This window comes from Ambystoma mexicanum, chromosome 8 (genome assembly GCF_040938575.1).
Source record: "Ambystoma mexicanum isolate Mex_15411 chromosome 8, UKY_AmexF1_1, whole genome shotgun sequence".
Taxonomy (NCBI): domain Eukaryota; kingdom Metazoa; phylum Chordata; class Amphibia; order Caudata; family Ambystomatidae; genus Ambystoma; species Ambystoma mexicanum.
This window is the reverse complement of record NC_090929.1, coordinates 1,401,740,670-1,401,767,124: the sequence shown is the minus strand read 5'-3', so window position 1 is coordinate 1,401,767,124 and position 26,455 is coordinate 1,401,740,670. Positions and strand designations below refer to the sequence as shown.

Genomic DNA, 26,455 nt, shown 5'->3' with positions numbered 1-26,455 from the left:
TGTGTCTTCAGCTTGCAGTCATGTCTCCACTATCCAACAGCTGTATGCATGGTCCAAAGCTCGTCACTGGCCTTGGTCACTTCAGGAGCCCACTACAAGGTCAGCATCCTTAGGAAACCACAACAGGCATTTCAGCAAGCCCCCGTGGCCGATATTCTCAGTGAGCAAGACTCATTTATTTTCCTTGTTAGGCTTGCCAGCACCACCAAATTATCAACTATGGCCCTTGGGTAACCTCTATCTTCCGCTCACATACTCTTGCCTCTGAAGAGGCCTTTAGGCTTATCAGCCTTCCAGTCTCTTAACCCAGATCAATGAGGCTTGCAATCACTCGTAACCTGGCTGCACCCCATCTCAATGTCTCAATGGCTGCCTCCCAGCACCGCTGATAGCTGTAGGTTCTCTTGGCTTGACCAAAGGTGGGCATCTGCTTTGAAATTCTGTTCAGTTACTTCTAATTTTATACCATCCTACATCTCCAACCTCTATCTGCCTTCTGTGCCGTTCTATTCCAACCAATCCAGACTTCAACTCTTTGTCCTTTCTCCCACTGTATCTGCATCGAACAGTGGGATATGTTCTCTTTACCCGAAGTCTCCCAAATCATTTACCATCGCCTTGTCCAGGTCTTCAGCATGAGCAGCAGGCCCATGCTGCTTCTGCCACACAAGGTACTGCAGAATAATCTGGTACAATTAAGAAAGGAAATACAGAATTGAGATCTTTTGAATAAAGTAGCTGATTGACTGGGGTGCCAGCTGCTATCCTTGGCACCTCCCTTGGTAATGCCAAAACTGCCCTTGTGACCCCTGGCTCAGATTTCCAGGGTGGTGCCAAACCAAAGGTAAGAGGGCTCTGATCAGAGCTCCGCTTTACTTTATTGTTTCCACCCACTCCAGCTAGATATTTGAGGCCATAACATACGTAAGGGACAGGGATTGTTCCAGGGAGGGCATATGGGGATGTTGGTGGGAGGAAAGCGGGGGGAGGTCTGTGCGTATAGTCTTGGCACATGATAGAAGCAGAGCTCGTATTTTACATATGCCAACCCTGTCATGCATGTCAAATATAAACTGTGAATGGCATTACTAAGGCATTTAAGGATATGCTTGGAAATAGTTTACAGCAGCTGCAAACAGGAGGCATAACCTGGACTTTGAAAGCATTGCTGGGGCATTTCAGATGGCCATTGGCTTATGACAGCAATCACTAGGCAAGTGAGGCATTGAATGGAATTACTCAGGCATGTGATTATATGATTGCAGCATCATGACATGTGAAGAATTAGTTGGGCTTGGATGACATTACAGAGTGTTTGAGGCCAACCTTGCCATATGAAAGCAAATAAACTGCACATTTGAGGTGTGACAGACCAGAAGAAGGAGTCAGACTCAAGGTTAACATTTCAGGGGGGTTATATTTACAGGAAAAGGCCCATCGGTCCCTGCCTACAAACTAAATTAAGAATGCTCATCAATTCTCAAAAACCAAAAAGTAGTCAGTCCAACTCCTATCCACCGTTTGACCCTACCACTTTAGAAAATACAGCATAAAAATGAGCCATGCTCGTATTCGCCCTGCTCTTGCTTCGTCTCTACACGGTTAGTTGGATCTCTCCCAAAGTAACGGTCGTAGGACAAAATATTCGTTCTTAACAGTTAATGAAATGACGTTTTCAGGTCTTTCTTCAAGTTCCTCAGGAAAATGTGCATAAGCCAAACGTCTCAAGTTCTTGAAAGAGAGGGGTTAAACCTTTAGTCAGTTTCCAGCAACTTGGACCTTTTTGTTACGCCCAATACTGTGACTTCTATATTTTTGCTCCGTGGTGATTTTATCACTCCAAATAATGTTAGGGGGTAGGCTCATGACAGCTAATATTTAGTTTTGGCTTCACCACGGGTGCAAGCTGATTTACTGCATTAGCAGCCTAATGTACCTTCATGGCACCCATTGATGTACTAAAGGGGCTTTGAAGTCTTGCTCTCAGCCATTTTGTTAAAAGGGCTTCCTTTGCTCAGGGAACCCATGAGGTAAGCATTAGATGGCTGTTCTGCCCTTTGTGAGCCCAAGTTGTCAGCCTCCATAGTGATTTGAGCTGGACTGATGTAGTTCCTGGCCATGCTCTGGGATGTGAGCCTGGGTGTTTGACAGATTTTGGGGACAACCTGATTGGCTAGTCACCAAAACATTGGTTTTAAATACCCTAACAGGAACAGTGTGTTGGAAAAGCCAGCCCCTGCGAGTAGATGGTCATATAGGTGAAACCATGTTCTTGAGCTCAGGGTTGTTGGATTTTCGGAAGGAGAGTAGGTTGGCTTACTGGCTAGAGGACTGTTCTCCGTTTCCCACGGTTGCTGCATTTGTAGGCCCTCTTCTGGCCATTCTAGCTGGGTGCAGGGGTCTGGGCAGATCTCTGGTTTGGGTTTTTGGCTGCTGGGAGTCCTTCCAGAGTCGTCTTTGTACTGCTACGGGCCCCCTCATCTGCTGGAGCCAAGCCTTCCATGCTGGCACCCCTTCCAGGCTGTTATACCACAATGTACTGCCGTATGCCACATTGGTTTTGGAAAATGCCTCAACCTCGAAGGGTGTTGGGACCCAAATACGTCACCAAATCTACTTTTCTGTGCCATCACTAGTGTCCTCTACCAGGGCCATTTTTTGCCGGTGTGCTAGTCATGTTCTTCTGCCGAACTGCTGCTCTGTCTTCCTGTAGCCATATCCATTATTGATTTCACTTCTGGATGGTGTGGCCCGCTCCTGTGAAGGGTGGATGTTCTTCATTTGGGCCAGCAGGATCTTTGTTGGCTCAAGGTGCAAGTACCAGGAGGACAGAATCCTTAATTTCAACCTTTAAATATAAGCCTTTATTTACCAGGTTGTTCTGCTTAACTGGACAGGTGTTTTCAGGAACCAACACTGCAAGTATCCATCTCTGGGCCCTGGAATGGTGAATTATTCAAGGTACTCATGATCAGGGGTCCCTGTGGCTCGGGGGCTTCGCGATCTGCAGGGCCCCTTCTACTGCATTTCCACATTGGTTAACATTGCGGCATAATCCTGCTTTGCTTCTCTGCTCCAGGGGCTGCTAGGCATTATTTTCTTTTGTATCCCTAGGGTGCCGGGAATTCCTCACCAAGACCAGGATTTTCGGAAAACGCCCCCTGAATTTTTGAATCTGTACATTACACTCTGGCGCAAGATATGCAGTGTTTCAATGTGGTGCCACCGTGTTCCTCCTTGGTGTGTATTATGCTCTTCTGGGCTCAGGGACTGTAACTAAAATATATCCTGGACTTTTGTAGCACTCCTGGCTGAGTTGGACATTGTGTTGCTCTGTTTGCTGCATCTAAATGCAGTAACAAGGCTATGGGCACCCATATTACACATACTACTCCATTTAGAATGTAGTACAAAGGCTAAGATGAGTTCTTAGTCAAACCCTTGCATCAGACTGATAATTGTTACAGTGCTTAATATTGTCTAGGGTCTTTCACTAACTTACCTCTGGGAAGCCAACATGTATAGTGTCGAACACTAGGATATGTTATGTTATTTTATCTTATACCGCGCCAAAGCTCGTAGGCATCCAGGCGCCGAGAGACAGAAACATGCAGGCTACCTATGAGGAGAGGGGGTACTAATGGAAGAGATAGGTCTTCAACTGTTTCCTAAACGAGAGTAAATCCTCGGTTTTACGCAATGTAGCTGGTAACGCATTCCAGGCCTTAGCGCCTTGGATATGAAACGCTCTGCCCAGCCCACGGGATCGTTTCACACGATGTTGGACTAGTAAGAGATCTTCCGCTGATCTGAGCCTTCTTGAGGGTTGGTAAACACTTATAACATCCTTCAAATAAATTGGTGCAGTCCCAAAGACACATATATGACAGATGGTGAGTAGCTTAAACTGAATTCGGAATTAGGTATTCGGCTTACATTTTAGTGGAAACCGTGGGTTTGGCCTGAACTGTCATTTACCGTTTTTTGCATCATGCTATGCTTTGCTTTTGAGTTCTCATCATAAATATTTTGTTTATAACATTAAAAATAAAGTGCATATATCTTCTGTGTATACTGTTGGGTGTCCTGACCCACGTTTAAGCTATCATGCTGCAACATTTGGTGCTGTGGGCTTAGAAAATTCAAGATGGCGGAAAACCCACATGTGCGCTGAAATCCAGGAAAGCTGCGCAGTTTGTGCGCACACTAAAATGGTTGCCTCACTTGCCACCCACCAGTGCGAGAATGAAAGGCTGGGTTGCCATGAGGGAAATGGGTTGCCAAAGGAAAAACAGTAGCGCCGGTTAGCTTCAAAGCGCTTTAAAACCACCATTGGACTACCCGCACAGTAGTCTGAAACCATTGGGAGTGGCAATGCTGATTGCCAAAAGCAAACCCATAACTGTTGGGAATTCATTTTCTTAAATCCCAAAAATGGGTGCAGTACCAGTACTCACCACTATCCAAAAGCCGGCAGTTTAAAACCACCCTGTGTTTCTCTGAAGGCAGGCTCAAACTGTCTATTTTAAACATTGCAACACATCTAAAAACTCACTGGACACCAGCAGACATTTGGCAGAATGGAGTTTTGTGTGCCTACAAAATCTGGGAAATGAAGAGCCCAAAAACAATGCTTATAACAAAAATGCTATGGAGTCAGCAGCTTAAGCCTAACTGCAACTGGATTTAAAACCACCAAAATCGAAAATGTTAAATTAAATGAGTGACCTATGTTTGGTGTCACATGCCTTTGTAACTGTTGAAATGTCATAGTTTTGCACTTAGAATCAGCATTCTAGCTGCATGTGTAAAATTACAAGTTATTTTAAAAGCAACAAAAAGTTAGCTGAAGGTCTGGCTTAAGGAACTGAATTCTGCCTGGCAACTACCCCCAGCAGCAGTGAAACTTGAGTCACCACTGTGTTCCCAGGCCAACCTTCCTTTTGCTGCCCCCACTAAGGATATGCCATCTATCTGATAATTGAATTTCCTGTGCTCTGCCAGAGAGTGAACAAAGCCCTCTCCACTCAGGCAAAGGTTTTTATTACAGACGTCGTAAAAAGTGGCTTCCTCCTGGAGAAGCTGGGAGGGGCACTGCCTGTGAGAAGCAAGCTGGCTTGGCAGAAACTGGAAAGACTGGTTCCTGTACCATGTGACCTGAAAAGACACACCCCTGCAGCAAGGATATGGTTTTATAAAAAGGGGGATAATTCATAGTGCGGACATGTGAAAATTTTATAAATGATACCATAATTCTTGTGATTTTTCTGCCCACAGTTTAAGACGTGGTAGGAACCGGTGGTATGTTCAGGGGGGTTTTAGCGGAAAAGTGGATATTACTCTAAATGTATGCATGTTAAAAATCTGAAACTTCATCAGTTAATGTCCCTACCCCCTGCACACATGTATGTAAAGTTGGGTCCATGTCAGAAATTGCAAAATCAGTTAAAAAGTGAAATATGTGCCAGTTCTGAATGCAAGCTCCCAGGAAGAGCAGAGTTTGAACAGGGGCTACCTCCTGTAATGCATGATGGGTGCATATGATTTTAAAACAATATGTACCTCTGCAAATATGTATTTGTTTCAAATCTAGATTTGTGTGTAAGTTGACAGGAGGAGTGGACTTTCTGCAGGCTGTAAAATGACATCACGCTGACTCACAGTTCATTCCCCAATCAAATGATAAATGGAAGTTTGACCAATTAGAAGCTGAGAGAGAGGTAGGGTCAGTGATGCTAGAACACACCCACATTCTAAACACATAAAAGCAGACAGACAGGACAGATAGGGACTTTCCAAATCCATTTGCAGCGGGACGCTCTGCCGGAAAAATCCATACTTACCTCCATCAACCTCCAGAAAGCCAAACTGGAGACTTCAATCTATCCAGAACTAAGAGACCAGACCAGAGAGAAAGCAGTGCTGTACCCAGAGAGACCCAGACCAGCAGAGAGATCTGACCCAGATCACTGTGAAGTGCAGAGGCCAGACCAGACCAGACCAGAGTCCAGTCTAAAACCCTGACCAGATCCGTGATGAGGCCCATTTCACTCAAGAATATAGTGTGAGTACCTAGAAAACTGTGCAGAACCAATCTCTTAGTTTAAATTCATCTAATTCAATCTATTTAACCTAAGTAGAACTGCCTCCTAGCTGTCACCTGTCATTTCTAGTTGCAAGCTGCACTTGTCATTTTGAGCTTTTGAAATTTGCAAACCCAAAAACGACCTTTATTAGATCGCTCATATCTCCGCGACCGTTTGTGCTAGAGACTTGCAATAACTTTTATTTGATAGCTTAGAATCGTAGCTTTGAATCGCACCAAGAACCGCATTCCTACCCCTTATAGTTTTACCGCAATCGCGGAACACGCATCCGCGAATTTTACCGCGATTTGCAATTTCTTCACATGTAAAAACTGCTGCTGTTTGCCTCCCATTTGCCAGAAATTCGTTTAACCTGCTAACTATCCCTGCCTCATTGCTAGTGTGAGCCTGGACTAATATTAACTAGATACCACTCACCCTGAACCTCTGAAAGGGAATTAAAAGCGTTTCCAGCATATTTCTCATTCATTGCTAGCACATATCAAAGCATTTGGGCCTGTGTTTTCAAAACTCCTATCTGTGTTTTCAAACTTCTGTAGTCTAAGCTTGCTGGGGTGAACTGATTACTTTGATTGCATTTCTGAGAACTGTGTGCTTTCCTCCCATTTCCTTGCATTGCATAAAGAGGGGGGGAGTGAGTAGCCAGAGAAAAGTGATTACATTGTTGGGTTGAAATCATATTGAGTATTTTCTGTACTGCATTCAGTGAATATTGCATCCACCTGAGCTTACATAAGGCATCCTCTACCACATTATACTTTTGTTCCTATTTACCAGTGTGCTACCTTACCCATTTCATGTCAACTCATTAGTGATTATAAGAAGTGTGCTAGTGCCAGATTCTCCATTGTTGATCTTCATCATATCAGATTAAGTGTGCTATTCAATGATTAATTTATTATAAAGCGTGATAGATATATCTATTTTAAATTATCAAATAAACCTTTTAAACTTGCAAAACAGAACTACTTCTTGGCTCAGTGGGGTCTGGGGGATTCCAAGAGAGGGGTGTTATATAGGGGTAGTCATCCAGAACGCATGAACTGGACCTAAAGATATATCAATAAGGGTTTTCATTCAGTATTCTAGACTAGGCGTTAACTTAGCTGTAGTGCTGAATTGAATCCTCTTACAAATTGGGGGCTCGAGCCGAGACGTTGGGTTAGATTTACCACTTGTGCAGCTTAATACAGTGTGCTAACTGACGGGATACATACATCCGGTCGGATCACCACGCTGCATTACGCTGTGAAGCATTCCTCAAAAGGGACACTCCAAGAAAAGTTCTGTTCTGCAAAAATAAAATACAAACTTCTGTAAGTCAGGACAGAGACCAATCTCTAGAATGACGACCTTAGTAGACATGAAAATAGCCAGAGAGCACCTCTTGCATAAGCTATTTGTGAGAGGTGAATGGACCGAACAGGGCCAGGATGTGTGGTTGCAGGCCATCACACAACAGGTCACTGAAACAGGGCCAGATATATATAGAGATCAGGGTCCCTTAAATGTGGCCCTGAGTGAACTATATATGGCTCCTAAAGCCAAAGAGGAACACAATAAGATTGCCAGGATAGCAGCATACCTATACCTATATATGGGAGACATGCAGGATAGATGTGCTGAAAGCCAAAATCTGGCAAATAGGCAACAGATGGTGTTAGAGAAGGTCCAATCTGACCTGGTCTCTTCTGAGCAGAGGCTGCAGAGGAGCCAGGAGTCAGATAATGACAGCAGACTGTACATCACTAAAATAAAGGAGGATATGGATGTGCTGCAAAAGGAAAAGGTAGAACAGGATACTAGATTTCTGGCCTTGCAGAAGGAGCACCAAGACAGTTTGAACTCCCTACTGCAGAGCCAGAAAAAGCTGGAGCAACAGATCAATTTCAACAGGGCGTGTACAGAGCAGGTAGCCACCCTGCAAATCCAACTAGACAGAGAGAAAGAGGAGAGCAATAAACTGATCCTGAAAGACCTGGATACCCAGGCAGAGTTTGATCAGGAGCGCCAGAAAGCTGGTGCCTTCCAAAGGCAAAGGGACGACCTGGCGGCACAAATGCAGGCTCTTAGTCAGGAAAGAGACGCCTTAGGCCAGGAAGTCTGCCATTTAAAAAGAAAAATGGAAGAAAATCACCTGGCCCTCCAGGGGCGGGGTGATCTCCAAAAAGAAAACCAGAACTTGGTAGAGCACACCAGAAGGGTGGAAGATGCTCTAGCAAGAAAGGAGCAGGCCAATAGGGACATTGCCCAGGAGGTAAACCTCCTGCAGCAAAGACTGGCCCAGTTCTCCAGGACCAACCAGGAAGCACAAAGGGAGAATGAGGCCCTCTGTCAACACAATGATAGGCTCCAGCAACAGGTAGCGATGCAGGAGAAACTGATAGAGTCGAGTAAGGCCTTAACAGAGGAACTGAAGGCACAAATGCAGGCTCTTGCATTGCAACAGGGAGCAGGGGCGGATAGAGATGAGGTTCGCTGGGAAATGGAAACTCCGGAGCATAACCTCAGGAGCCCTAGTACCAAAGGCCCTCATACCTCTCAGTCCCTGGACTCTGCCACCCCCATGTCCCCTGGTGCACATGAGCACAGGGCCACAGGGATGGCAGATTACTATCCAGCTAAAAGTATGGGGCTCATAGGCCAGTACCACTCAGGAATGGAGGGGTGGGCATCCGGGTATGGGCACCCAAGTACAGTACAGTTCAGTGGGGAACCCCAGGAGAGTAGGCCCATTAAGGGCATCCTGAAAACCTCTGCCCAGTTAGGTCAGTGGAGGGGGTACCCATCAAATCCTGGCAGCAAGGAGGAATCTGAAGACTCCTCTGAACTGCGCAGGACACAGGAGACCAGGTCCCCACATTCTGCCAGCCATTCCCAGGCTCGCAGAATCCGGGAAAACCTGGAAGAACAGACGGGAACCTCTGGGAGCAGTGCCTCTGAGTCCGAGGAAGAATGGACAAGGGTTACCCGAACCAAAAAGGCCAATAAGGCAAAAAGGGCCTTGCTTAAGGACCCCTTAAAGCAGATTAAGGCGATCAGGAGCGTCATCACGCCTTACCATAAGAACGCTAAGTATTCTGTTTGGGAGCACTTAGAGTTGTTTGAACAAATGATGGAGACTTTCCATTTGAAGGACAGCCAAAGCTGTATTCAATATGTAAAGTGGACCTTCTCCCCGGAATACTCCAGTTTCTTTGCGGGGCTGGAGGACCAAAATCATTTAAGATGGTCCACCTATAAGGCGGCCATCCTGAAACATTTTTCTGTTCACAGAAATCCTCAAGAGGCTCGCAAGGCGGCCTACAATTTGCAATGTGGGGAGGATCAGGCCCCACGAGAATTTGTGCAGGAGTTAAAGCGTGCTTTTGCGCAAACCACCAGAAGGGTGCGCACAGATAGTAGAGAGTTTGTCAATACGTTTTTCCATGCCTTGCCCAAATATATAATGACCCAGCTCGTGAGAGATTTTCATGAGAAAAGATCTTTAGACTGGGTCATTGAACAGGCTACCCGGATCTATGAGGTGCAGAAACCGATAGATAGCAAAAGTAATGCCCAGAAAAACCCCAAAGCCAACACCACCCCTGCTGCTGCCAAGGTGGCAGAGGTAAAGGTCACCCCCGTTTTAGATTTGGAGATGGGGGGGCCTAAAAACCTACCTGCACCTAATACTGCTAGGCCCAGAAGGTCCTCGGGCCAGTCACAGACAGGGAGCCAGGGAGGCAGCCCCACAAATGGGGTCCCTCGCTCTCCTGACTATGTAAGTCCTCGCTACAAAGGTAACAGACCCATCCTGGGTTATGTGTGGACTCCTCCAGCCCAAGGGGGGGGATCCAGCCAAGCACCTAACCCAGGGAACTTCCCTCCAAACTTCCCACAGGAGGGCAGAAATTTACCAAACCCTGGGCAGAACTTTTTCCCCAGATATCCTCCCGACTTTCAGCCCCAAAACCATCCATCCTTCTTTCCCCAATTCCCTGAGCCCAGACCACTGAATCCGGGAGAGGGGAGGCCAAGGGTGGAGGGGTACCCAAATCTTCCCAACCCGGGGTATTACCAGAGGAGGGACAGCTACCCTTCCCGGGATCAGCCCAGGGGAGAAAACAGGGCCCCGTATCAGCCTGAGCGGGTTTCCCAGTTAGAGCGCCAGGTTCAAAACATGGCGCGGGATATGGGTCATATACTGAGGGCGCAGCAGAACCCTCAGATCAGCATGCCGGCGCAGAACGCACCCAACTCTGGACCTGGTGCTCCAGAACAATGACGGGGGCAGCACCCCGATAACTCACCGGTTCCCAGGGAGGAGGCACAAAGGGAAGGGGGGTGTAAAGCCTTGGAGGAAGCTTCCTTCCTCACTTGTAAACAGCCCCTGGAAACCCCGGAACCGGAAACAAAATCTCTTGCCCCTGAAAGTCTGCCTCCTAAGGAGCAGAGGGGGGGTAGGAGAAACAAAAGACCCAAACAGACTCAGTTTGAGGAGGAGGTACAGATCTTCCAATTTGAGGGAGAGGGATCCTCAGAGGATCCTGAGAAAAGGATCTTCTCCTTCAGAGAGGGGAGAACTCCTCCCAAAGAAAAATGGGTCCCTAGGAATGCAAATCCAGACTGGGGAGATGTGGAGACTGAGCTACCGCCGCCCACCATCTCATCCCAGAACCAACAGCAAGAAAATCCCCTGGTTCAAACCCATCCTGGGGACTGCCTCCAAAAAGGGGGGGGGCAGCCCAGAACCGGAACCAGGGGAACCCACAATGGCTCTGATCTCCAGTTGCCAACTTTTTCTTTCAGATTCCCAAGACTCTCCACAGAATTCTGCCCAAATCTCTTCGCTATCGATGTCCAAAACCAGAAAGTTAGCCCACCAGTTGTCCAAAAATGTACATTATCTGTGCCCCCTTGAGGAGAAGGAGGGAAGATATTATGCCCCGGTACAAGTACAGGGGCAGGGTACAATCTCGGCACTGGTGGACACTGGATCTCAAGCTACCCTTCTGTCCAGAAGGGCCTTTGATGAACTGAATGCAGGAAGGGGAGAGGATTACCAAATTCCTCTCACCTCTCTTCCGGGACAACTACAGAACTTTGACGGGAAGGAAATTCCCGTTGAGGGGACTGCAGACTTGGACATTAAAATTGGGCGACATAAGTTGAAACACCCGGTCATAGTTGTGACCCCAGAGGGCACCCCTTGTTTACTAGGGAATGACCTCCTGAGAAGGTTGTCACCCCTAATAGATTGTGTAAACAAGGTCCTCTGGACCCAGACTAGCCGACCAATAAAATTAAAACAGAGTGTTAACCATGTTAGTTTAAACGGCACATGCCACATGGTTGAACAAAAATCTGACCAAGTAGAATTTCACTTCCAGAATAGCCAAATTCCAGACGTGACAGTAATAGCAGTAGGACAACAGACTGATGATGGGGGGTCCTCTCTATTTCTGAAAATCAACCTTCCTTCCAGTCTAAAGTGGTATTCCACGCTGGAAGGAAACACTCTGAAATTCTATACTAATCCACAATCAGAAACTCCCACTCCTATAGTCCAGAAAGATGTGAAATCAGCTCAGAGCCTGGCTGATATTCAGCAAATTGGAGAGCAGTTGTTCATCCCTGTTCAGTTAAATGATGGGAAGGACTCTGTTCTCGCTCGAGTGTGTGTGAACAACGGTAAGAGCTTCATCAGCGAAGCCATGTTCCGCCAACTCCCAAAAGATCCAGCCATTCCCACCTTCAAACTGATAGACAAATGGGAAATGGACCTGGAAGCACCTAATTCAAAACATCTCCTGCCAAGCAGGTGTATGCTCAAAATCTCCATTGGCAACAAGAGCATAGTCCATAATTGTTGGGTCGTGCGAGACGTCCCTGCCGCCTTTTACTTAGGCAGTGACATTCTCAATCGCTTTGCCATTAGTTTGGACCTAATAAACTTCAAAGCTTGGTCCCGATTAGCGGATAATCCCATGGGCTTTGATGATCCAGAAAAAGCATTTAGGTCAGCTCAATTGCTACCTTATGCAGTTGAAATTCAGGTAAAAGAGGAAGTCACCATCCCAGAAAGGACTCGACAATTCTCCCTGGAAGTGAAAGTTAAAAGGGGACAAGAGTTGAAAAACCCTGATGCTTACATACATCTAAATGCTTCTCTCCAACAGCAAGGGTTGGGGGTAAACCCAACTCCATTAGTCAACCTAGAACATGACACCATTCCAATAGAGGTGGATAACAGCGACTTAAAGAGTGTTACTCTAGCCGCAGGCACCATTATTGGAATGGCGGTTGATGACCGACATTTCTCCATTGATCTTGTAAATGAACTGTTAGGACCAATCCCCAAGGACTGTGTTGACAGTGAGGACAATACAACACCAGACAGGATTTTCACCCGGCAAGGGGGGAACTTCCTGGTGGACACTTCCTGCCCCTATGGTAAGGAAGATGTGACTTGTAACTTCAGGAGGGATGAGGTGATTTTCCAGGTCCATGAGGGCTGCCTTTCCCACCTGAAGCCTCCGGTCCAAATCAGCACTCTGACCAGGGACTTCTCCACCCAGCTGGAGGAGGCCGCGGAGATAGCCAAACCAGAAGTCTTTCCAGGCTTCAGGCAGATGGTGGAAGAGAGAGTCAACCTAGCTGATGCCTGTGTGACTCTGGAACAAAAGCAAAAGTTGAAACAAGTTTTCTTGGATTTCCAAGATCTCTTTGCGGTAGACTCATATGACTGTGGTCGCACTGACATCCACACAACAACAATCCCCACGGACCCTGGCATGACTCCTGTGTTTGTGAAGCAATATCGCTTGCCTCTCGCATCAATGGAGTCCCTTACTGAAATAATTAAGAACCTTGAGTCCCGGGGAATAATCCGTCCAGTCCACAGCACCTTCAATAATCCGGTGCTGGGAATATTGAAGCCAAACGGCCAGTGGAGACTCTGTGCCGACCTCAGGGAGCTCAACAAACGGGTCCATACTTCCCGATGGCCTCTGCCCTACATTGACCAAGGGCTGGCCCAGATCCAGGGGTCACAGGTATTCACTGCAATAGACCTGACCAATGGGTACTGGACCGTGCCTGTCAGTAGGGAGGACCAATACAAACTGGCTTTTACCTTTGGGGGCCAGCAATACACATGGACCCGGACGCCCTTCGGATACCTTAACTCCGGTAATGAGTTCAATATTTTCCTACATAAGGCCATGCCCGACCTGGGTGCAAGGGGTAACCTGGCTTATGTAGATGATGTCCTCATCAAAAGTTCATCTGTGGAGGAACACATAGCGGAGATCCGTTATGTTCTGACGCAGTTGAGGGCCGCCGGAGCAAAACTTTCCTTTCAGAAAGCACAGTGGTGTAGAACCCGTGTTAATTTCTTGGGCCATGAGATCACTCCTCAGGGTCTCGGTCCCCAGGAAAAGAAAGTGGAAGCACTTCAGAAACTGAAAGACCCCACAACTCTGCGGGAACTAAGGAGCCTCCTTGGACTGACTAATTACAGCAGAAAGTTCATTGAGGGCTACGCAGAGATCACCAGACCCCTGATTCATCTCCTGAAAGGGGGGGTCAAGTGGGAATGGGGTCCAGAACAAGCCGAGGCAGTAAAACAACTCAAAAGAAGCCTCTCACAAGCGCCCTGCCTAGCTTACCCTGTCAGAAACAAGGAGTTCTTCCTGGAGACGGGGTTCTCTAATACGTGCTTGACGGCAGTATTATACCAAAAGCATGACAAGGTCAATAAAGTAATCTCCTATGCGAGCAAAACTTTATCCTCTGTGGAGGAAAAATTCAACGATTGTGAGAAGGCACTCCTGGCAACGGTGTGGGCATTGAAGAATTACCGCCCGTTTATCCGGGGGGAACACATCATAGTGGAGACTCCACACCAGCCTCTGCAATATCTCCAAAGTGACAGAATCCGGGCCGGAAATGTGAGTAATTCCCGAATTACTTCCTGGATTCTGTCAATGCAAGGCTTTCCTGTGGAGGTCCGATATGGCCAAAACAAGAAGAGTCCCCTCGCGCAAGGTCTGGCTGACTTGCATGATTGTGCCAGAGAAAACTGTCTCGAGGACGAAAGTCTAAAAATAAAGGACAACATGGAGGCATACCTTAATTCCCCACACAAAGTCTTTGAAGAAGACAAGTGTGAGGGAATGCCCACTGTCTATGTGGATGGATGCTCTTACCATGTTGACAACGACGGGGAGAAAGAACTGGTGGCTGGCGTAGGGAATGCATGGGTGAATGAGTCCCCAGAACCCTCCGCTGGATACAAAATTGGTCCCCGAAGTAGTCAGGTGGCAGAATTGATGGCTGTGCATCAGGCCATCCTCACTGCTGTCCAGCATCAACTCCACGAACTGGTCATAATCACAGATTCGGATTATGTACGGAACGGGTTCGTGGAGCACCTGGTTAATTGGAAAACCAGAGGCATGTTATGTGCTAACAACAAACCCTTGAAACATGGGAAGTTGATCCAAAACATTGATGATCTGGTCACCTCGAACGAGATGACCATCTATTGGAAGAAGATCAAGGGTCATTCCAAAGTAGAGGGACCAGACAAAACTGGAAATGACTTAGCTGATCAGCTGGCCAAAACCGGGGCCATCCAAGGGGATCTAATTGAGATTGAGTCCCTATTGGGGGAAATCCAGGTCACTGCTATCACTAGGTCCCAGACCAATGCTCACAACGACCTTTCAATTGCACAATGGAGCAAGGAGACCCCTGATGCTGATTTGATTACTGCTCAGAAGGGGGATCCAATTATTGGTAAATTTTACCAGCACCTGAGGACCCTGAGAACTTTCCCCTGACGGATACCGATTACATTGGGAAAGAGGACCTAAGAGTGTTGATGAAATGTCCAAAAATGTTCCGGATCCAAGACGGTTTGCTGGTAAGGAAATCCAAAGCTGGCCACGATCAGTGGGTGGTTCCTACCTCATTCCGAAGCCTGATGTTAAGTCACGCCCATGATGCGGCCACCGCCGGTCATAGGGGGTTTCACACAACACTGGAAATCTTAAGAGAGGTTGCATACTGGCCACACATGGGCCAGGACCTCAACCAATATTTGAAGGGTTGTCTTGTGTGTGCACAATTTCAGCCGACATCCCTCACACACCGGGCGCCTTTACAAAAGAGGGGAATGACACTGCCATGGTCAGATTTACAAATCGACTTTGTAGGCCCTGTGATTCGCTCGGCTAGGGGGAATAAGTACATGTTGACTGTGACATGCTTGTTTACCAAGTGGGTGGAATGTCTCCCAGCCCCAAATTGCAAGGCAGAAACTGCAGCTGCCTTGATGATTAACCACATCTTTTCCCGTTTTGGTCTACCTCAAAGGATTGAGTCAGACAGAGGTAGCCACTTCACCAGTGAAGTAATGACAAAGATGTGGGAGATACTGGGGGTCAAGAGAAAGCTGCATATTGCTTACCGGCCAGCTTCTTCTGGGGCAGTAGAGAGATATAACCGGACAATTGTGAGCATATTAAAGAAGTTTGTGGCAGATTCTGGGCCAAGTTGGGATATCCGATTACCTCTGGTCCTAATGGCTATCAGATCTACCCCTTCATCTGCAACCAAAATGTCACCATTTGAGTTGATGACTGGGCGCAAGATGGTGCTTCCTCAGCATTTGCTCTACAGGACCCAAGAGCAGACACTGATAAATGCCTCCACTACTCATGAGTATGTAGAGAATTTAAGGAAACACCTCCAACATGCTTTTGCTTATGCTCAGCGGAATCTAGAAAGATCAGCTGATAGCATGAAGACCCACTATGACCTGAAAACTTCCAGGAAGGAATATCAGGTGGGGGACCGGGTCTATCTATACAACTTCCAAAGGAACCAGGCCAAGCAGCGCAAATTTTTGCCTACATGGAAAGGACCCTTTGAGATCGTCGATAAGATCTCCCCTGTGGCCTACAAGATCCGCATCCCCAAAGGCGGTTCGGCAGAGGGGGAAGACAAGTGGGTCCACATAAACCAGTTGAAATGTTGCCATCCCAGGCACACTCTGCAACAACTGGAGGAATTCTCTGGAATCCTAGCGGGTACTGTCTCAGACTAATTCAGTTCCAATCATAAAACATACCACATCTAGTCTCTAAAATATTGTGATTTGCATGAAACTGTCTCTTAGTTATACTGTTTTTTTTTTATCAAAGTAAGAATGTAATGTTTCGTCATGATGAAATGCATATGCTGTCCCACCATCTCAACAGTGGTGGAAAAACGTCTATGAGTAGGTATTGCCGCTCTTCCTTTGTCGTCCTAGGAGAAAGAAGACCTTGAGACTGGCCAAGGAGGGTGATCCGGAGACCGGGAACGAAGATCCAATGGGCCCAGTGGACCGCCCAATACTCCCATCAGGACTGGCGAGGAGAACCGATCGATCAGTACCGGATGGAGAAGAAGATGCTGAACTGTGCCATCTACAGAAGAGGAAGAAGATTATGCGGACAGACCGGTGCGTGGGTCAAAACCCATGGGCACGCGACTCCCCATCGACTCAAATTCAAAGTGCAGTCGCGTGGGGGGGCTTGTTGGGTGTCCTGACCCACGTTTAAGCTATCATGCTGCAACATTTGGTGCTGTGGGCTTAGAAAATTCAAGATGGCGGAAAACCCACATGTGCGCTGAAATCCAGGAAAGCTGCGCAGTTTGTGCGCACACTAAAATGGTTGCCTCACTTGCCACCCACCAGTGCGAGAATGAAAGGCTGGGTTGCCATGAGGGAAATGGGTTGCCAAAGGAAAAACAGTAGCGCCGGTTAGCTTCAAAGCGCTTTAAAACCACCATTGGACTACCCGCACAGTAGTCTGAAACCATTGGGAGTGGCAATGCTGATTGCCAAAAGCAAACCCATAACTGTTGGGAATTCATTTTCTTAAATCCCAAAAATGGGTGCAGTACCAGTACTCACCACTATCCGAAAGCCGGCAGTTTAAAACCACCCTGTGTTTCTCTGAAGGCAGGCTCAAACTGTCTATTTTAAACATTGCAACACATCTAAAAACTCACTGGACACCAGCAGACATTTGGCAGAATGGAGTTTTGTGTGCCTACAAAATCTGGGAAATGAAGAGCCCAAAAACAATGCTTATAACAAAAATGCTATGGAGTCAGCAGCTTAAGCCTAACTGCAACTGGATTTAAAACCACCAAAATCGAAAATGTTAAATTAAATGAGTGACCTATGTTTGGTGTCACATGCCTTTGTAACTGTTGAAATGTCATAGTTTTGCACTTAGAATCAGCATTCTAGCTGCATGTGTAAAATTACAAGTTATTTTAAAAGCAACAAAAAGTTAGCTGAAGGTCTGGCTTAAGGAACTGAATTCTGCCTGGCAACTACCCCCAGCAGCAGTGAAACTTGAGTCACCACTGTGTTCCCAGGCCAACCTTCCTTTTGCTGCCCCCACTAAGGATATGCCATCTATCTGATAATTGAATTTCCTGTGCTCTGCCAGAGAGTGAACAAAGCCCTCTCCACTCAGGCAAAGGTTTTTATTACAGACGTCGTAAAAAGTGGCTTCCTCCTGGAGAAGCTGGGAGGGGCACTGCCTGTGAGAAGCAAGCTGGCTTGGCAGAAACTGGAAAGACTGGTTCCTGTACCATGTGACCTGAAAAGACACACCCCTGCAGCAAGGATATGGTTTTATAAAAAGGGGGATAATTCATAGTGCGGACATGTGAAAATTTTATAAATGATACCATAATTCTTGTGATTTTTCTGCCCACAGTTTAAGACGTGGTAGGAACCGGTGGTATGTTCAGGGGGGTTTTAGCGGAAAAGTGGATATTACTCTAAATGTATGCATGTTAAAAATCTGAAACTTCATCAGTTAATGTCCCTACCCCCTGCACACATGTATGTAAAGTTGGGTCCATGTCAGAAATTGCAAAATCAGTTAAAAAGTGAAATATGTGCCAGTTCTGAATGCAAGCTCCCAGGAAGAGCAGAGTTTGAACAGGGGCTACCTCCTGTAATGCATGATGGGTGCATATGATTTTAAAACAATATGTACCTCTGCAAATATGTATTTGTTTCAAATCTAGATTTGTGTGTAAGTTGACAGGAGGAGTGGACTTTCTGCAGGCTGTAAAATGACATCACGCTGACTCACAGTTCATTCCCCAATCAAATGATAAATGGAAGTTTGACCAATTAGAAGCTGAGAGAGAGGTAGGGTCAGTGATGCTAGAACACACCCACATTCTAAACACATAAAAGCAGACAGACAGGACAGATAGGGACTTTCCAAATCCATTTGCAGCGGGACGCTCTGCCGGAAAAATCCATACTTACCTCCATCAACCTCCAGAAAGCCAAACTGGAGACTTCAATCTATCCAGAACTAAGAGACCAGACCAGAGAGAAAGCAGTGCTGTACCCAGAGAGACCCAGACCAGCAGAGAGATCTGACCCAGATCACTGTGAAGTGCAGAGGCCAGACCAGACCAGACCAGAGTCCAGTCTAAAACCCTGACCAGATCCGTGATGAGGCCCATTTCACTCAAGAATATAGTGTGAGTACCTAGAAAACTGTGCAGAACCAATCTCTTAGTTTAAATTCATCTAATTCAATCTATTTAACCTAAGTAGAACTGCCTCCTAGCTGTCACCTGTCATTTCTAGTTGCAAGCTGCACTTGTCATTTTGAGCTTTTGAAATTTGCAAACCCAAAAACGACCTTTATTAGATCGCTCATATCTCCGCGACCGTTTGTGCTAGAGACTTGCAATAACTTTTATTTGATAGCTTAGAATCGTAGCTTTGAATCGCACTAAGAACCGCATTCCTACCCCTTATAGTTTTACCGCAATCGCGGAACACGCATCCGCGAATTTTACCGCGATTTGCAATTTCTTCACATGTAAAAACTGCTGCTGTTTGCCTCCCATTTGCCAGAAATTCGTTTAACCTGCTAACTATCCCTGCCTCATTGCTAGTGTGAGCCTGGACTAATATTAACTAGATACCACTCACCCTGAACCTCTGAAAGGGAATTAAAAGCGTTTCCAGCATATTTCTCATTCATTGCTAGCACATATCAAAGCATTTGGGCCTGTGTTTTCAAAACTCCTATCTGTGTTTTCAAACTTCTGTAGTCTAAGCTTGCTGGGGTGAACTGATTACATTGATTGCATTTCTGAGAACTGTGTGCTTTCCTCCCATTTCCTTGCATTGCATAAAGAGGGGGGGAGTGAGTAGCCAGAGAAAAGTGATTACATTGTTGGGTTGAAATCATATTGAGTATTTTCTGTACTGCATTCAGTGAATATTGCATCCACCTGAGCTTACATAAGGCATCCTCTACCACATTATACTTTTGTTCCTATTTACCAGTGTGCTACCTTACCCATTTCATGTCAACTCATTAGTGATTATAAGAAGTGTGCTAGTGCCAGATTCTCCATTGTTGATCTTCATCATATCAGATTAAGTGTGCTATTCAATGATTAATTTATTATAAAGCGTGATAGATATATCTATTTTAAATTATCAAATAAACCTTTTAAACTTGCAAAACAGAACTACTTCTTGGCTCAGTGGGGTCTGGGGGATTCCAAGAGAGGGGTGTTATATAGGGGTAGTCATCCAGAACGCATGAACTGGACCTAAAGATATATCAATAAGGGTTTTCATTCAGTATTCTAGACTAGGCGTTAACTTAGCTGTAGTGCTGAATTGAATCCTCTTACAATACGTGCAGTGTATTTTCTGTTGTGTCTATTGGGATAGCTTGTACCTACCTGTCATCCTTCTTCCTTCTCTCCCTCCTTACTAGAACTGGGTCTTTCCATTTAGGTGACACACTGTTCCACCATTAGGGTATATGATCCCACAGCCCTCACCAGAGAGCTTTAGGAACTTTGCCAGATAAAAACATAATTCAGGAAAGTTCTACAGTCAAGTTGTCTAAAGAGGTACAGGAGTTAAACACAAAAATCTCAGAGAAAAGTACAAGAATGGGTGTGATCAAAGTTAGAAGAATTGTAGAAGAATATTTGCCATTACCAGAGACTGATGAAGGAAAGTTAGAGGGGCAGATGAAATGGATAAAAGAAAAACAAGAAGATTTAGAAAATAATTCACAAGGGTCTCATTTGCAGTTGGTTGGTATATTTGAGAATTAGGTCTAAACTCTAAGTAAGATGAAGGTATATGTAAACAAGCATATGTATTCAAATAAGATGAACAAGAAATTGCTCCCAATCTACATTTTTCAAACAGCTGAACTTGTGCACTCAGAATGATGGCCCAGGCCCCCTTTCAAATGTTCCAAACGATACAAGGACTCCATTAAAAAATATTGCAACAAGAATATGTTCAAGGTTTATAGCACTCTCCGCTTCCATGTATATGGGGTCCAGGAACTGTGCCAGATCTGGACGGAGTGGGGAGGTATGGATACTGTGGCGAGATAGAGGCACTCGTCACCCCTTATATGGGGGAGACCAAGGTACATGGGACTAGCGTGGCCCAGTTGCTGCCCGCTGTGCCCCTGAAGGGGGACTGTGGAGTGTTCCAATGAAGCTCTCAAGTAATTCCTGCTGGTCATGTTGCTGCATTTGGTGACCAACGCTACAGCAGACTACGTTTCCCAGCACTCCAGTGCTCGAGTAGGTGGTGTGCTTACCTTGAGTGTCGGGCACAGTATCTCGTATACAGAGACATGATACCCTTCTTCCCAGGTGAACTCAGCCAGAGAAATTCAGGTCCCAAAACTCTTCACGGTTGAACAAAACATCCGCAGACTGGAATGACAACCTCCGGAGACAGGGGGGCCACAGAATACTATCGAGCCACCAACACTGATCAAGCAAGTTCCAAAAAGGTGCAGTGGGGGCCTTCAAAACCTTGCAGCTGAGGATGTAGGATGGGAACAAGAAAGTAATTTGCCAACACCAAGGCATGACTATGAGCAACTTCAGTGAAAATCAAATCAGGGAGCCTCGGGGAAGATGACCTAACTGGTCATTCAAAGTCCCTTGGCTGGAGTACATACACTTGAAGAGAAATGCAACCTTTTAGCAAGTGTTAATGTGAATTGTGCCTTCTGATAAAAAGCCAGCTTTCACAAAAGAAATTATCCAGCAGCGACATAAATAACTATGGGAAGACACATTAAAGGCGGGAAGGATATTATAAACACTACACGTGTGAGAGAAGTAAATGGTGTGAATGCAAAAATAAAAAAATGTGTGACTCAGACTTGGAAAATATGTAAAAGGCCTCCTCGCCCAAGAACAGATAGGACATGAAAACACCACAAAATACATGAGGTCTTAAGTACTACTGGTTTCTGTTCACTCTTGCTTTTACTGCTTTTTCATTAAAAAAGACCCGCCTCACAAGGTCATCTTTGCGTTTTATGCTGCACCCGAAGGGCCGGTTCGGCAGTTTATGAAATTAGTAAATATGATATGTACATGGTACACTTATCTGTGTTTCAATCACTAGTCATTTCCCATGAGATACAGTCGGAAACCACCTAAAAAGGAAATGCTTTTTTACAAAAAGCCACTCATATGCAAAGCACCCAGTTCCATAGCAAAAAGAGAGCGACTGCAGTGGCATGCGTTACTGCAGCGGCATGCGTTACTGCAGCGGATGTGTGCGACGTTTAATGCAGCGGTTGGAAGCAGCATACCAGGTGAAGCACACACAGATGCCCACGCTCAGTCGTGAAGCAGGTGTAGGTGTCGTGCAGCTCCGCCAGCAGGGTAACACAGGAGATGAGCAAAGGTGCAAAGAGCGTGTTGATGCTGTCTGCAAACGAAGGTGCCTAGAACAGGAGGACGAAAAAAAGGACATAAGAATTTAAAAGCTCACAAAAGAGCCAACAACATTACTTTCTTGTAAGAATTGAAAAATAATGCATTTTTAAAAAGCTGCCAGCTGACACCAAATAACCCCTGTTCAGCTAGCTCTTTTTAGGCAACAGCATTGATGGGAGTACACATTTCAAAAGTGCCATTTGCTTAAACTCCAGGAAAGCCTGAACAATATCATACTCGACAGTGGGCTTCTTGGCACTATAAATTGTGCTATAATTTCTAAAGGAACAAACCCCAAAGGGGAATATATTTGAAAACAATCTTTAGAGTCCCATATCAACTGAAATAATGCAAATAAGATTAACAATGAGTAAAAAGCCATTTCTTAAACATAATGCATAAAGATTCATAGTAAAATGAACAGAAATACAATCCATCGATCTCGCATGTCATCTAGCCATCAATCAAAATCTGGAAAAATAGGCTATGGCGTATCTGCTCATGGGATTGTCTTCATGGCATTTGGGTAGAAGGCCCCAAGCTGTGCCTCTGCTGTGAGCCCCCTAAACGTTTTGCTTTTCTGAACTAATCCAAGGCCTTCTAGGCTTTGTGTAATGTGCCCCCATGAAAGACCTTTAGCCCCTCAAAGAGGGGTGCCACGAATGCACTCCATGTTTTGCTGGGCGAGTAACCATGCCCAGTTAGCATTGTGTGCACTATGGATTGGTGTTAGTGCTACTTTGTTAAAATACATTTATAACTTAAAGTTTGTTAACAGAGGCCTGTTCCTCCAACAGTAGTCTCTAGATGGCGCTTGTTTTGGGAGTCTCCCAAGTTTACAGCTAAACATTGATTTTTTTTTTGCGTGAAATGATAGTTTACTGCCATATAGTCAGTGCCACGGTCTGCTCAGAAAAACTGGGGTTTGGGAGACCACGGGCTCATTTGACCAGCAAATGAGAAGGATGTCTGGGATTCTTGTGTGTTTGCCCATGAGGAAGCACTGGAAAGTTAGAACTCAGCAGCTCCAAAGTGATTGTGTGTCCCAAATGTTTGAGGATACAGGAGGGATTGGAAGCAGAGTTTGCACTCAGCTCAATATTCTACAACATCAAGGAACCTGCACCTTCCCTTGGTCAATGACTGGAAGCACCAGAGACGGTAACTTGCAACGTGCTGCTGGGATCGGAGGATGCCATCTTTCTCTTGATCAGAGGGAACCATTAAGTGGACACACCCAGCCCCATAACACGGTGGACACAGGTGGGTTACAATTTTCCAACACCGTAAATTCCCATTTTATTTTAAAATGTTTTTATTGGCATTTCAAAAAATTCAATAGGCGAGGACAGGTGGTGAATGTTCCTATGGGTAAAGGAAAGGGGCACGGGGGGGGGGCGGGAAGCAAGGGGGAAGGAAAATACAAAACAATAACGTAACTTTAAACAAACAACGAAGGTCGTCTTGGTCCGGTGTGTCTTCCGGGGCTAATCTAGCCATGGAGCGGGTCAGGTGAGTTGGCCATTGCAATGAGGTGTTGGGTTTGCTGGGTAGGGCAGGTCGGATTATCACAGGTTTGGAGTTCCAAATGAATGTCTAATTTTGTGGGTAGGTTGGCGTCACTCACGCGGGTTTGTCATCGGATGGATGGAACATGTCCCATAGCAGGGATTTCCAAGCTTCATAGGTCATGACCGGGCCTTCCCCCGTTTGGGTTATTCCCTCTCCCCATAGTCTGGTTTCCGCGTCTGACCAGTGTTCTAGTTCCTTAAGCCAGGTGGCATAACGGGGGACAGTGAAAGATTTCCATGTCGAGGCAATTGCCTGTTTGCCCAGTATACATACCATGTGCATGAACTTGATGATGTGCCTGATCTTGCTAATCCGTGGTTAGGAGCCCAGCAGGCATTCCTTTGGTGTCCACTCATAACAGGTCAGTCCCGCTCTTCTACATGCTTGTTCAATTTTGAACCAAAAAGATTGCATCTTTGGGCAGCTCCAGAACATGTGTGCTATTCCTGCTCCCTCTGGATTGCACCGGGGACACTGTGGAGCCGGGGGTTTGCTGAATTTTCCGATTCTGCTGGGGGTCATATTTGTTCTGTGGAGAACGTTTAGTTGAATTAGTCTGAATCTTATTTTTCTGGATACTTCTATGGGATATTGTAGGATTCTGCCCCATTCCTGTTCGGTAATGCCAGTTCCCAGGTCTATTTCTCATGAGCTCTGAAGGGCGCCACTCCTGGGGTTAGGCCTGTCTGTGAGCTGGGCGTATATCATGGAGGTCGGTTTCCAGCCATCTCCCAGGTTATGCATTAATGTTAGGGTCTGATCTAGTTCCGGTTCTTCCAGCCATTCCCTCCATTTCTGTTTTGCCACTTCTCTAATGTTTCGGTAACGGAGGTGCTTGCCTTTTGGGAGGCCTTCGTACATATCATCCCAGGTGTATATACCGTGTCTTTCCCATAGCCTTACACAAGTGCGAGTTCTCCTTTATTAGCGCAGGCGTCAGCAATCAATGGCGTCTCAGGGGAGTATGGGTTCTTAGACTTTTGCAGTTTCAGTGCTCTGTCCCATACTTTGCGGCCCAGCTGGATAAGCAGGGGAACCTCAGTTGAGTGCTTCCATCGGACCCAGATGTTTTCTTTCAGTTGGATTGGTGCAATTAAGTGGCTCAAGAGATCAGTTTCTGAATTGGGGTCATCTGCAAGCCATTTGGCTACGAAGGTGAGTTGGGCCGCCAGGAAGTATATTTCCGGGTCTAGGAGCTGGGCTCCGCCTGTCTTGTATGGGAGCGTTAACGTGTCCAGAGCGAGCTTGTGTCTGGAGCTCCCCCACACCAAGTCCTTCAGTAGCAAGCCCATCAGCCGGAAGAAGGCAGCCGGTATGTAGTAGTGGATATTCTGGAAGAAGTACAAGAAGCGTGGTAGTACTATCATTTTAGTGATGGCCACACGGCCCATCATCAACAGTGGGAGCCTGGACCAGAACTTTGTTGATTTTTTGAGCCTTTGCACTGCTACCAGGGTGTTTCCTCTGCGTGATTGCTCGCGGGTGTGCCAAATGTTAATACCAAGTTATCTGAATGTGTGTGGTTCCCAGTTTATCCCAACTTCAGGGAGTGCTGATGTGTGGGTCCCTACCAGTCCCGCTAGGGGGAATATGCAAGACTTCTCTGGATTAAATGCCATCCCTGCTATTTTTGCAAAGGTACTTAGTACCTCCAGGATCGTAGGTATATTAAGTTGTGGGTCCCTTAAATAGAGTAAAACATTGTCTGCATACAGGGAGATCACATGGTACTTGTCCCTAATTTGTACGCCTGCGTCGAAAAATTGTTTCCTAATAAATATAGCCAGTGGCTCTAACCCAAGGATATATAACATTGGAGAGAGGGGGCATCCCTGCCGGGTGCCCCTTTGTATGTCCCATGGAGCAGACACTGTTCTCCCTGTTTTTACCCTGGCCCTCGGTGTCTTATACAGAATCTCTATCCAATGGATGAAGTCCCCTCCCAGGCCGAATTGTTTTTGGGTGGCTAAAAGCCACTCCCAATATATGGAATCAAACGCTTTGATAGCGTCCAGGGAGATTACTGCGTAAGGTTCCTATGAGCCTGTTTGTGCTATGATGTGCTGTAGCCTACGTAGATTGGCGGTTGTGCTGCGGCCAGGGACCAACCTGTTCTGGTCCTTGTGTACTAGGGCCCCAATGACTTTGACAGTCTATTGGCCAGTATGGTAGTGAGGATTTTTATGTCGTAATTATGGATGGCTATTGGTTTCCCAGGTTTAGGTATGGGGATCACTAGGGTCTCATTCATACTACTTGGTAACTCCCCAGTCTCAAAGGCTTCCATGTAGGTCTCATGTAAAATTGGGGTTAGCTCTGCGGTGAATGTTTTATAGAACTCCGGGGGTAGACCATCGCTCCGAGGGGTTTACAGGAGGTCAGTGCTTTAATAGCCTCCTGTATGTCCTCGCGAGTGAGTTCCTGGTTAAGTGTTTCTCTCTGGGTTTCATCTACTGTGGGGAGACCTAGTTCTTCTAGGGTATCGTGAATGACATCCTGGGGAACAACAGAGTCATGGCTGTAAAGGTGGGAATAGAAGCTTTGGAATGTCTTGTTGATCACTGTTTGTGTGGTGTGTGTGTGGTGCCTGTCTGATCATGGATTTCAAGGATTGGGGTTTTCGGGCTCTCTTTTTTACACGGACAGCCTGCCAGGCTTGTCCCCTTCCGCGTGGGCCCTGGTGGTTTTAGTGATATAGTCAAATTTAGCTAGTCTGGCCCAGGCTTCCCGACAATCCTTCCTTGTTGTGGCTGCTTCCTTCTGGCCATAGCTTCCAGTCGTCTGATCTTCTCCTCCCAACCCTCTACTTCCTTCTTGAGTGTTTTCCGGATCCCGCCTGCACTGGTTATGACCTCCCCTCTTACCACCACCTTCAAGGCTTCCCATACGGTGCTCCAACTGTTCACACTTCCCACATTATTGCCAATATATTCCTCTATTTTATCACAAAGTTCCTCTTTGAA

General features: G+C 46.2%; 1 protein-coding gene across 1 annotated transcript in view; it reads right to left on the bottom strand.

The window, feature by feature from the left end:
- HPS1 (HPS1 biogenesis of lysosomal organelles complex 3 subunit 1) overlaps positions 1–26,455 on the bottom strand; it is a 591,196-nt gene that overhangs the window by 415,555 nt on the left and 149,186 nt on the right. Inside the window, exon 4 of the mRNA XM_069611540.1 lies at positions 21,794–21,928. Coding sequence (XP_069467641.1) covers positions 21,794–21,928 — 135 coding nt within the window. The remainder of the gene's footprint in view (positions 1–21,793; positions 21,929–26,455) is intronic.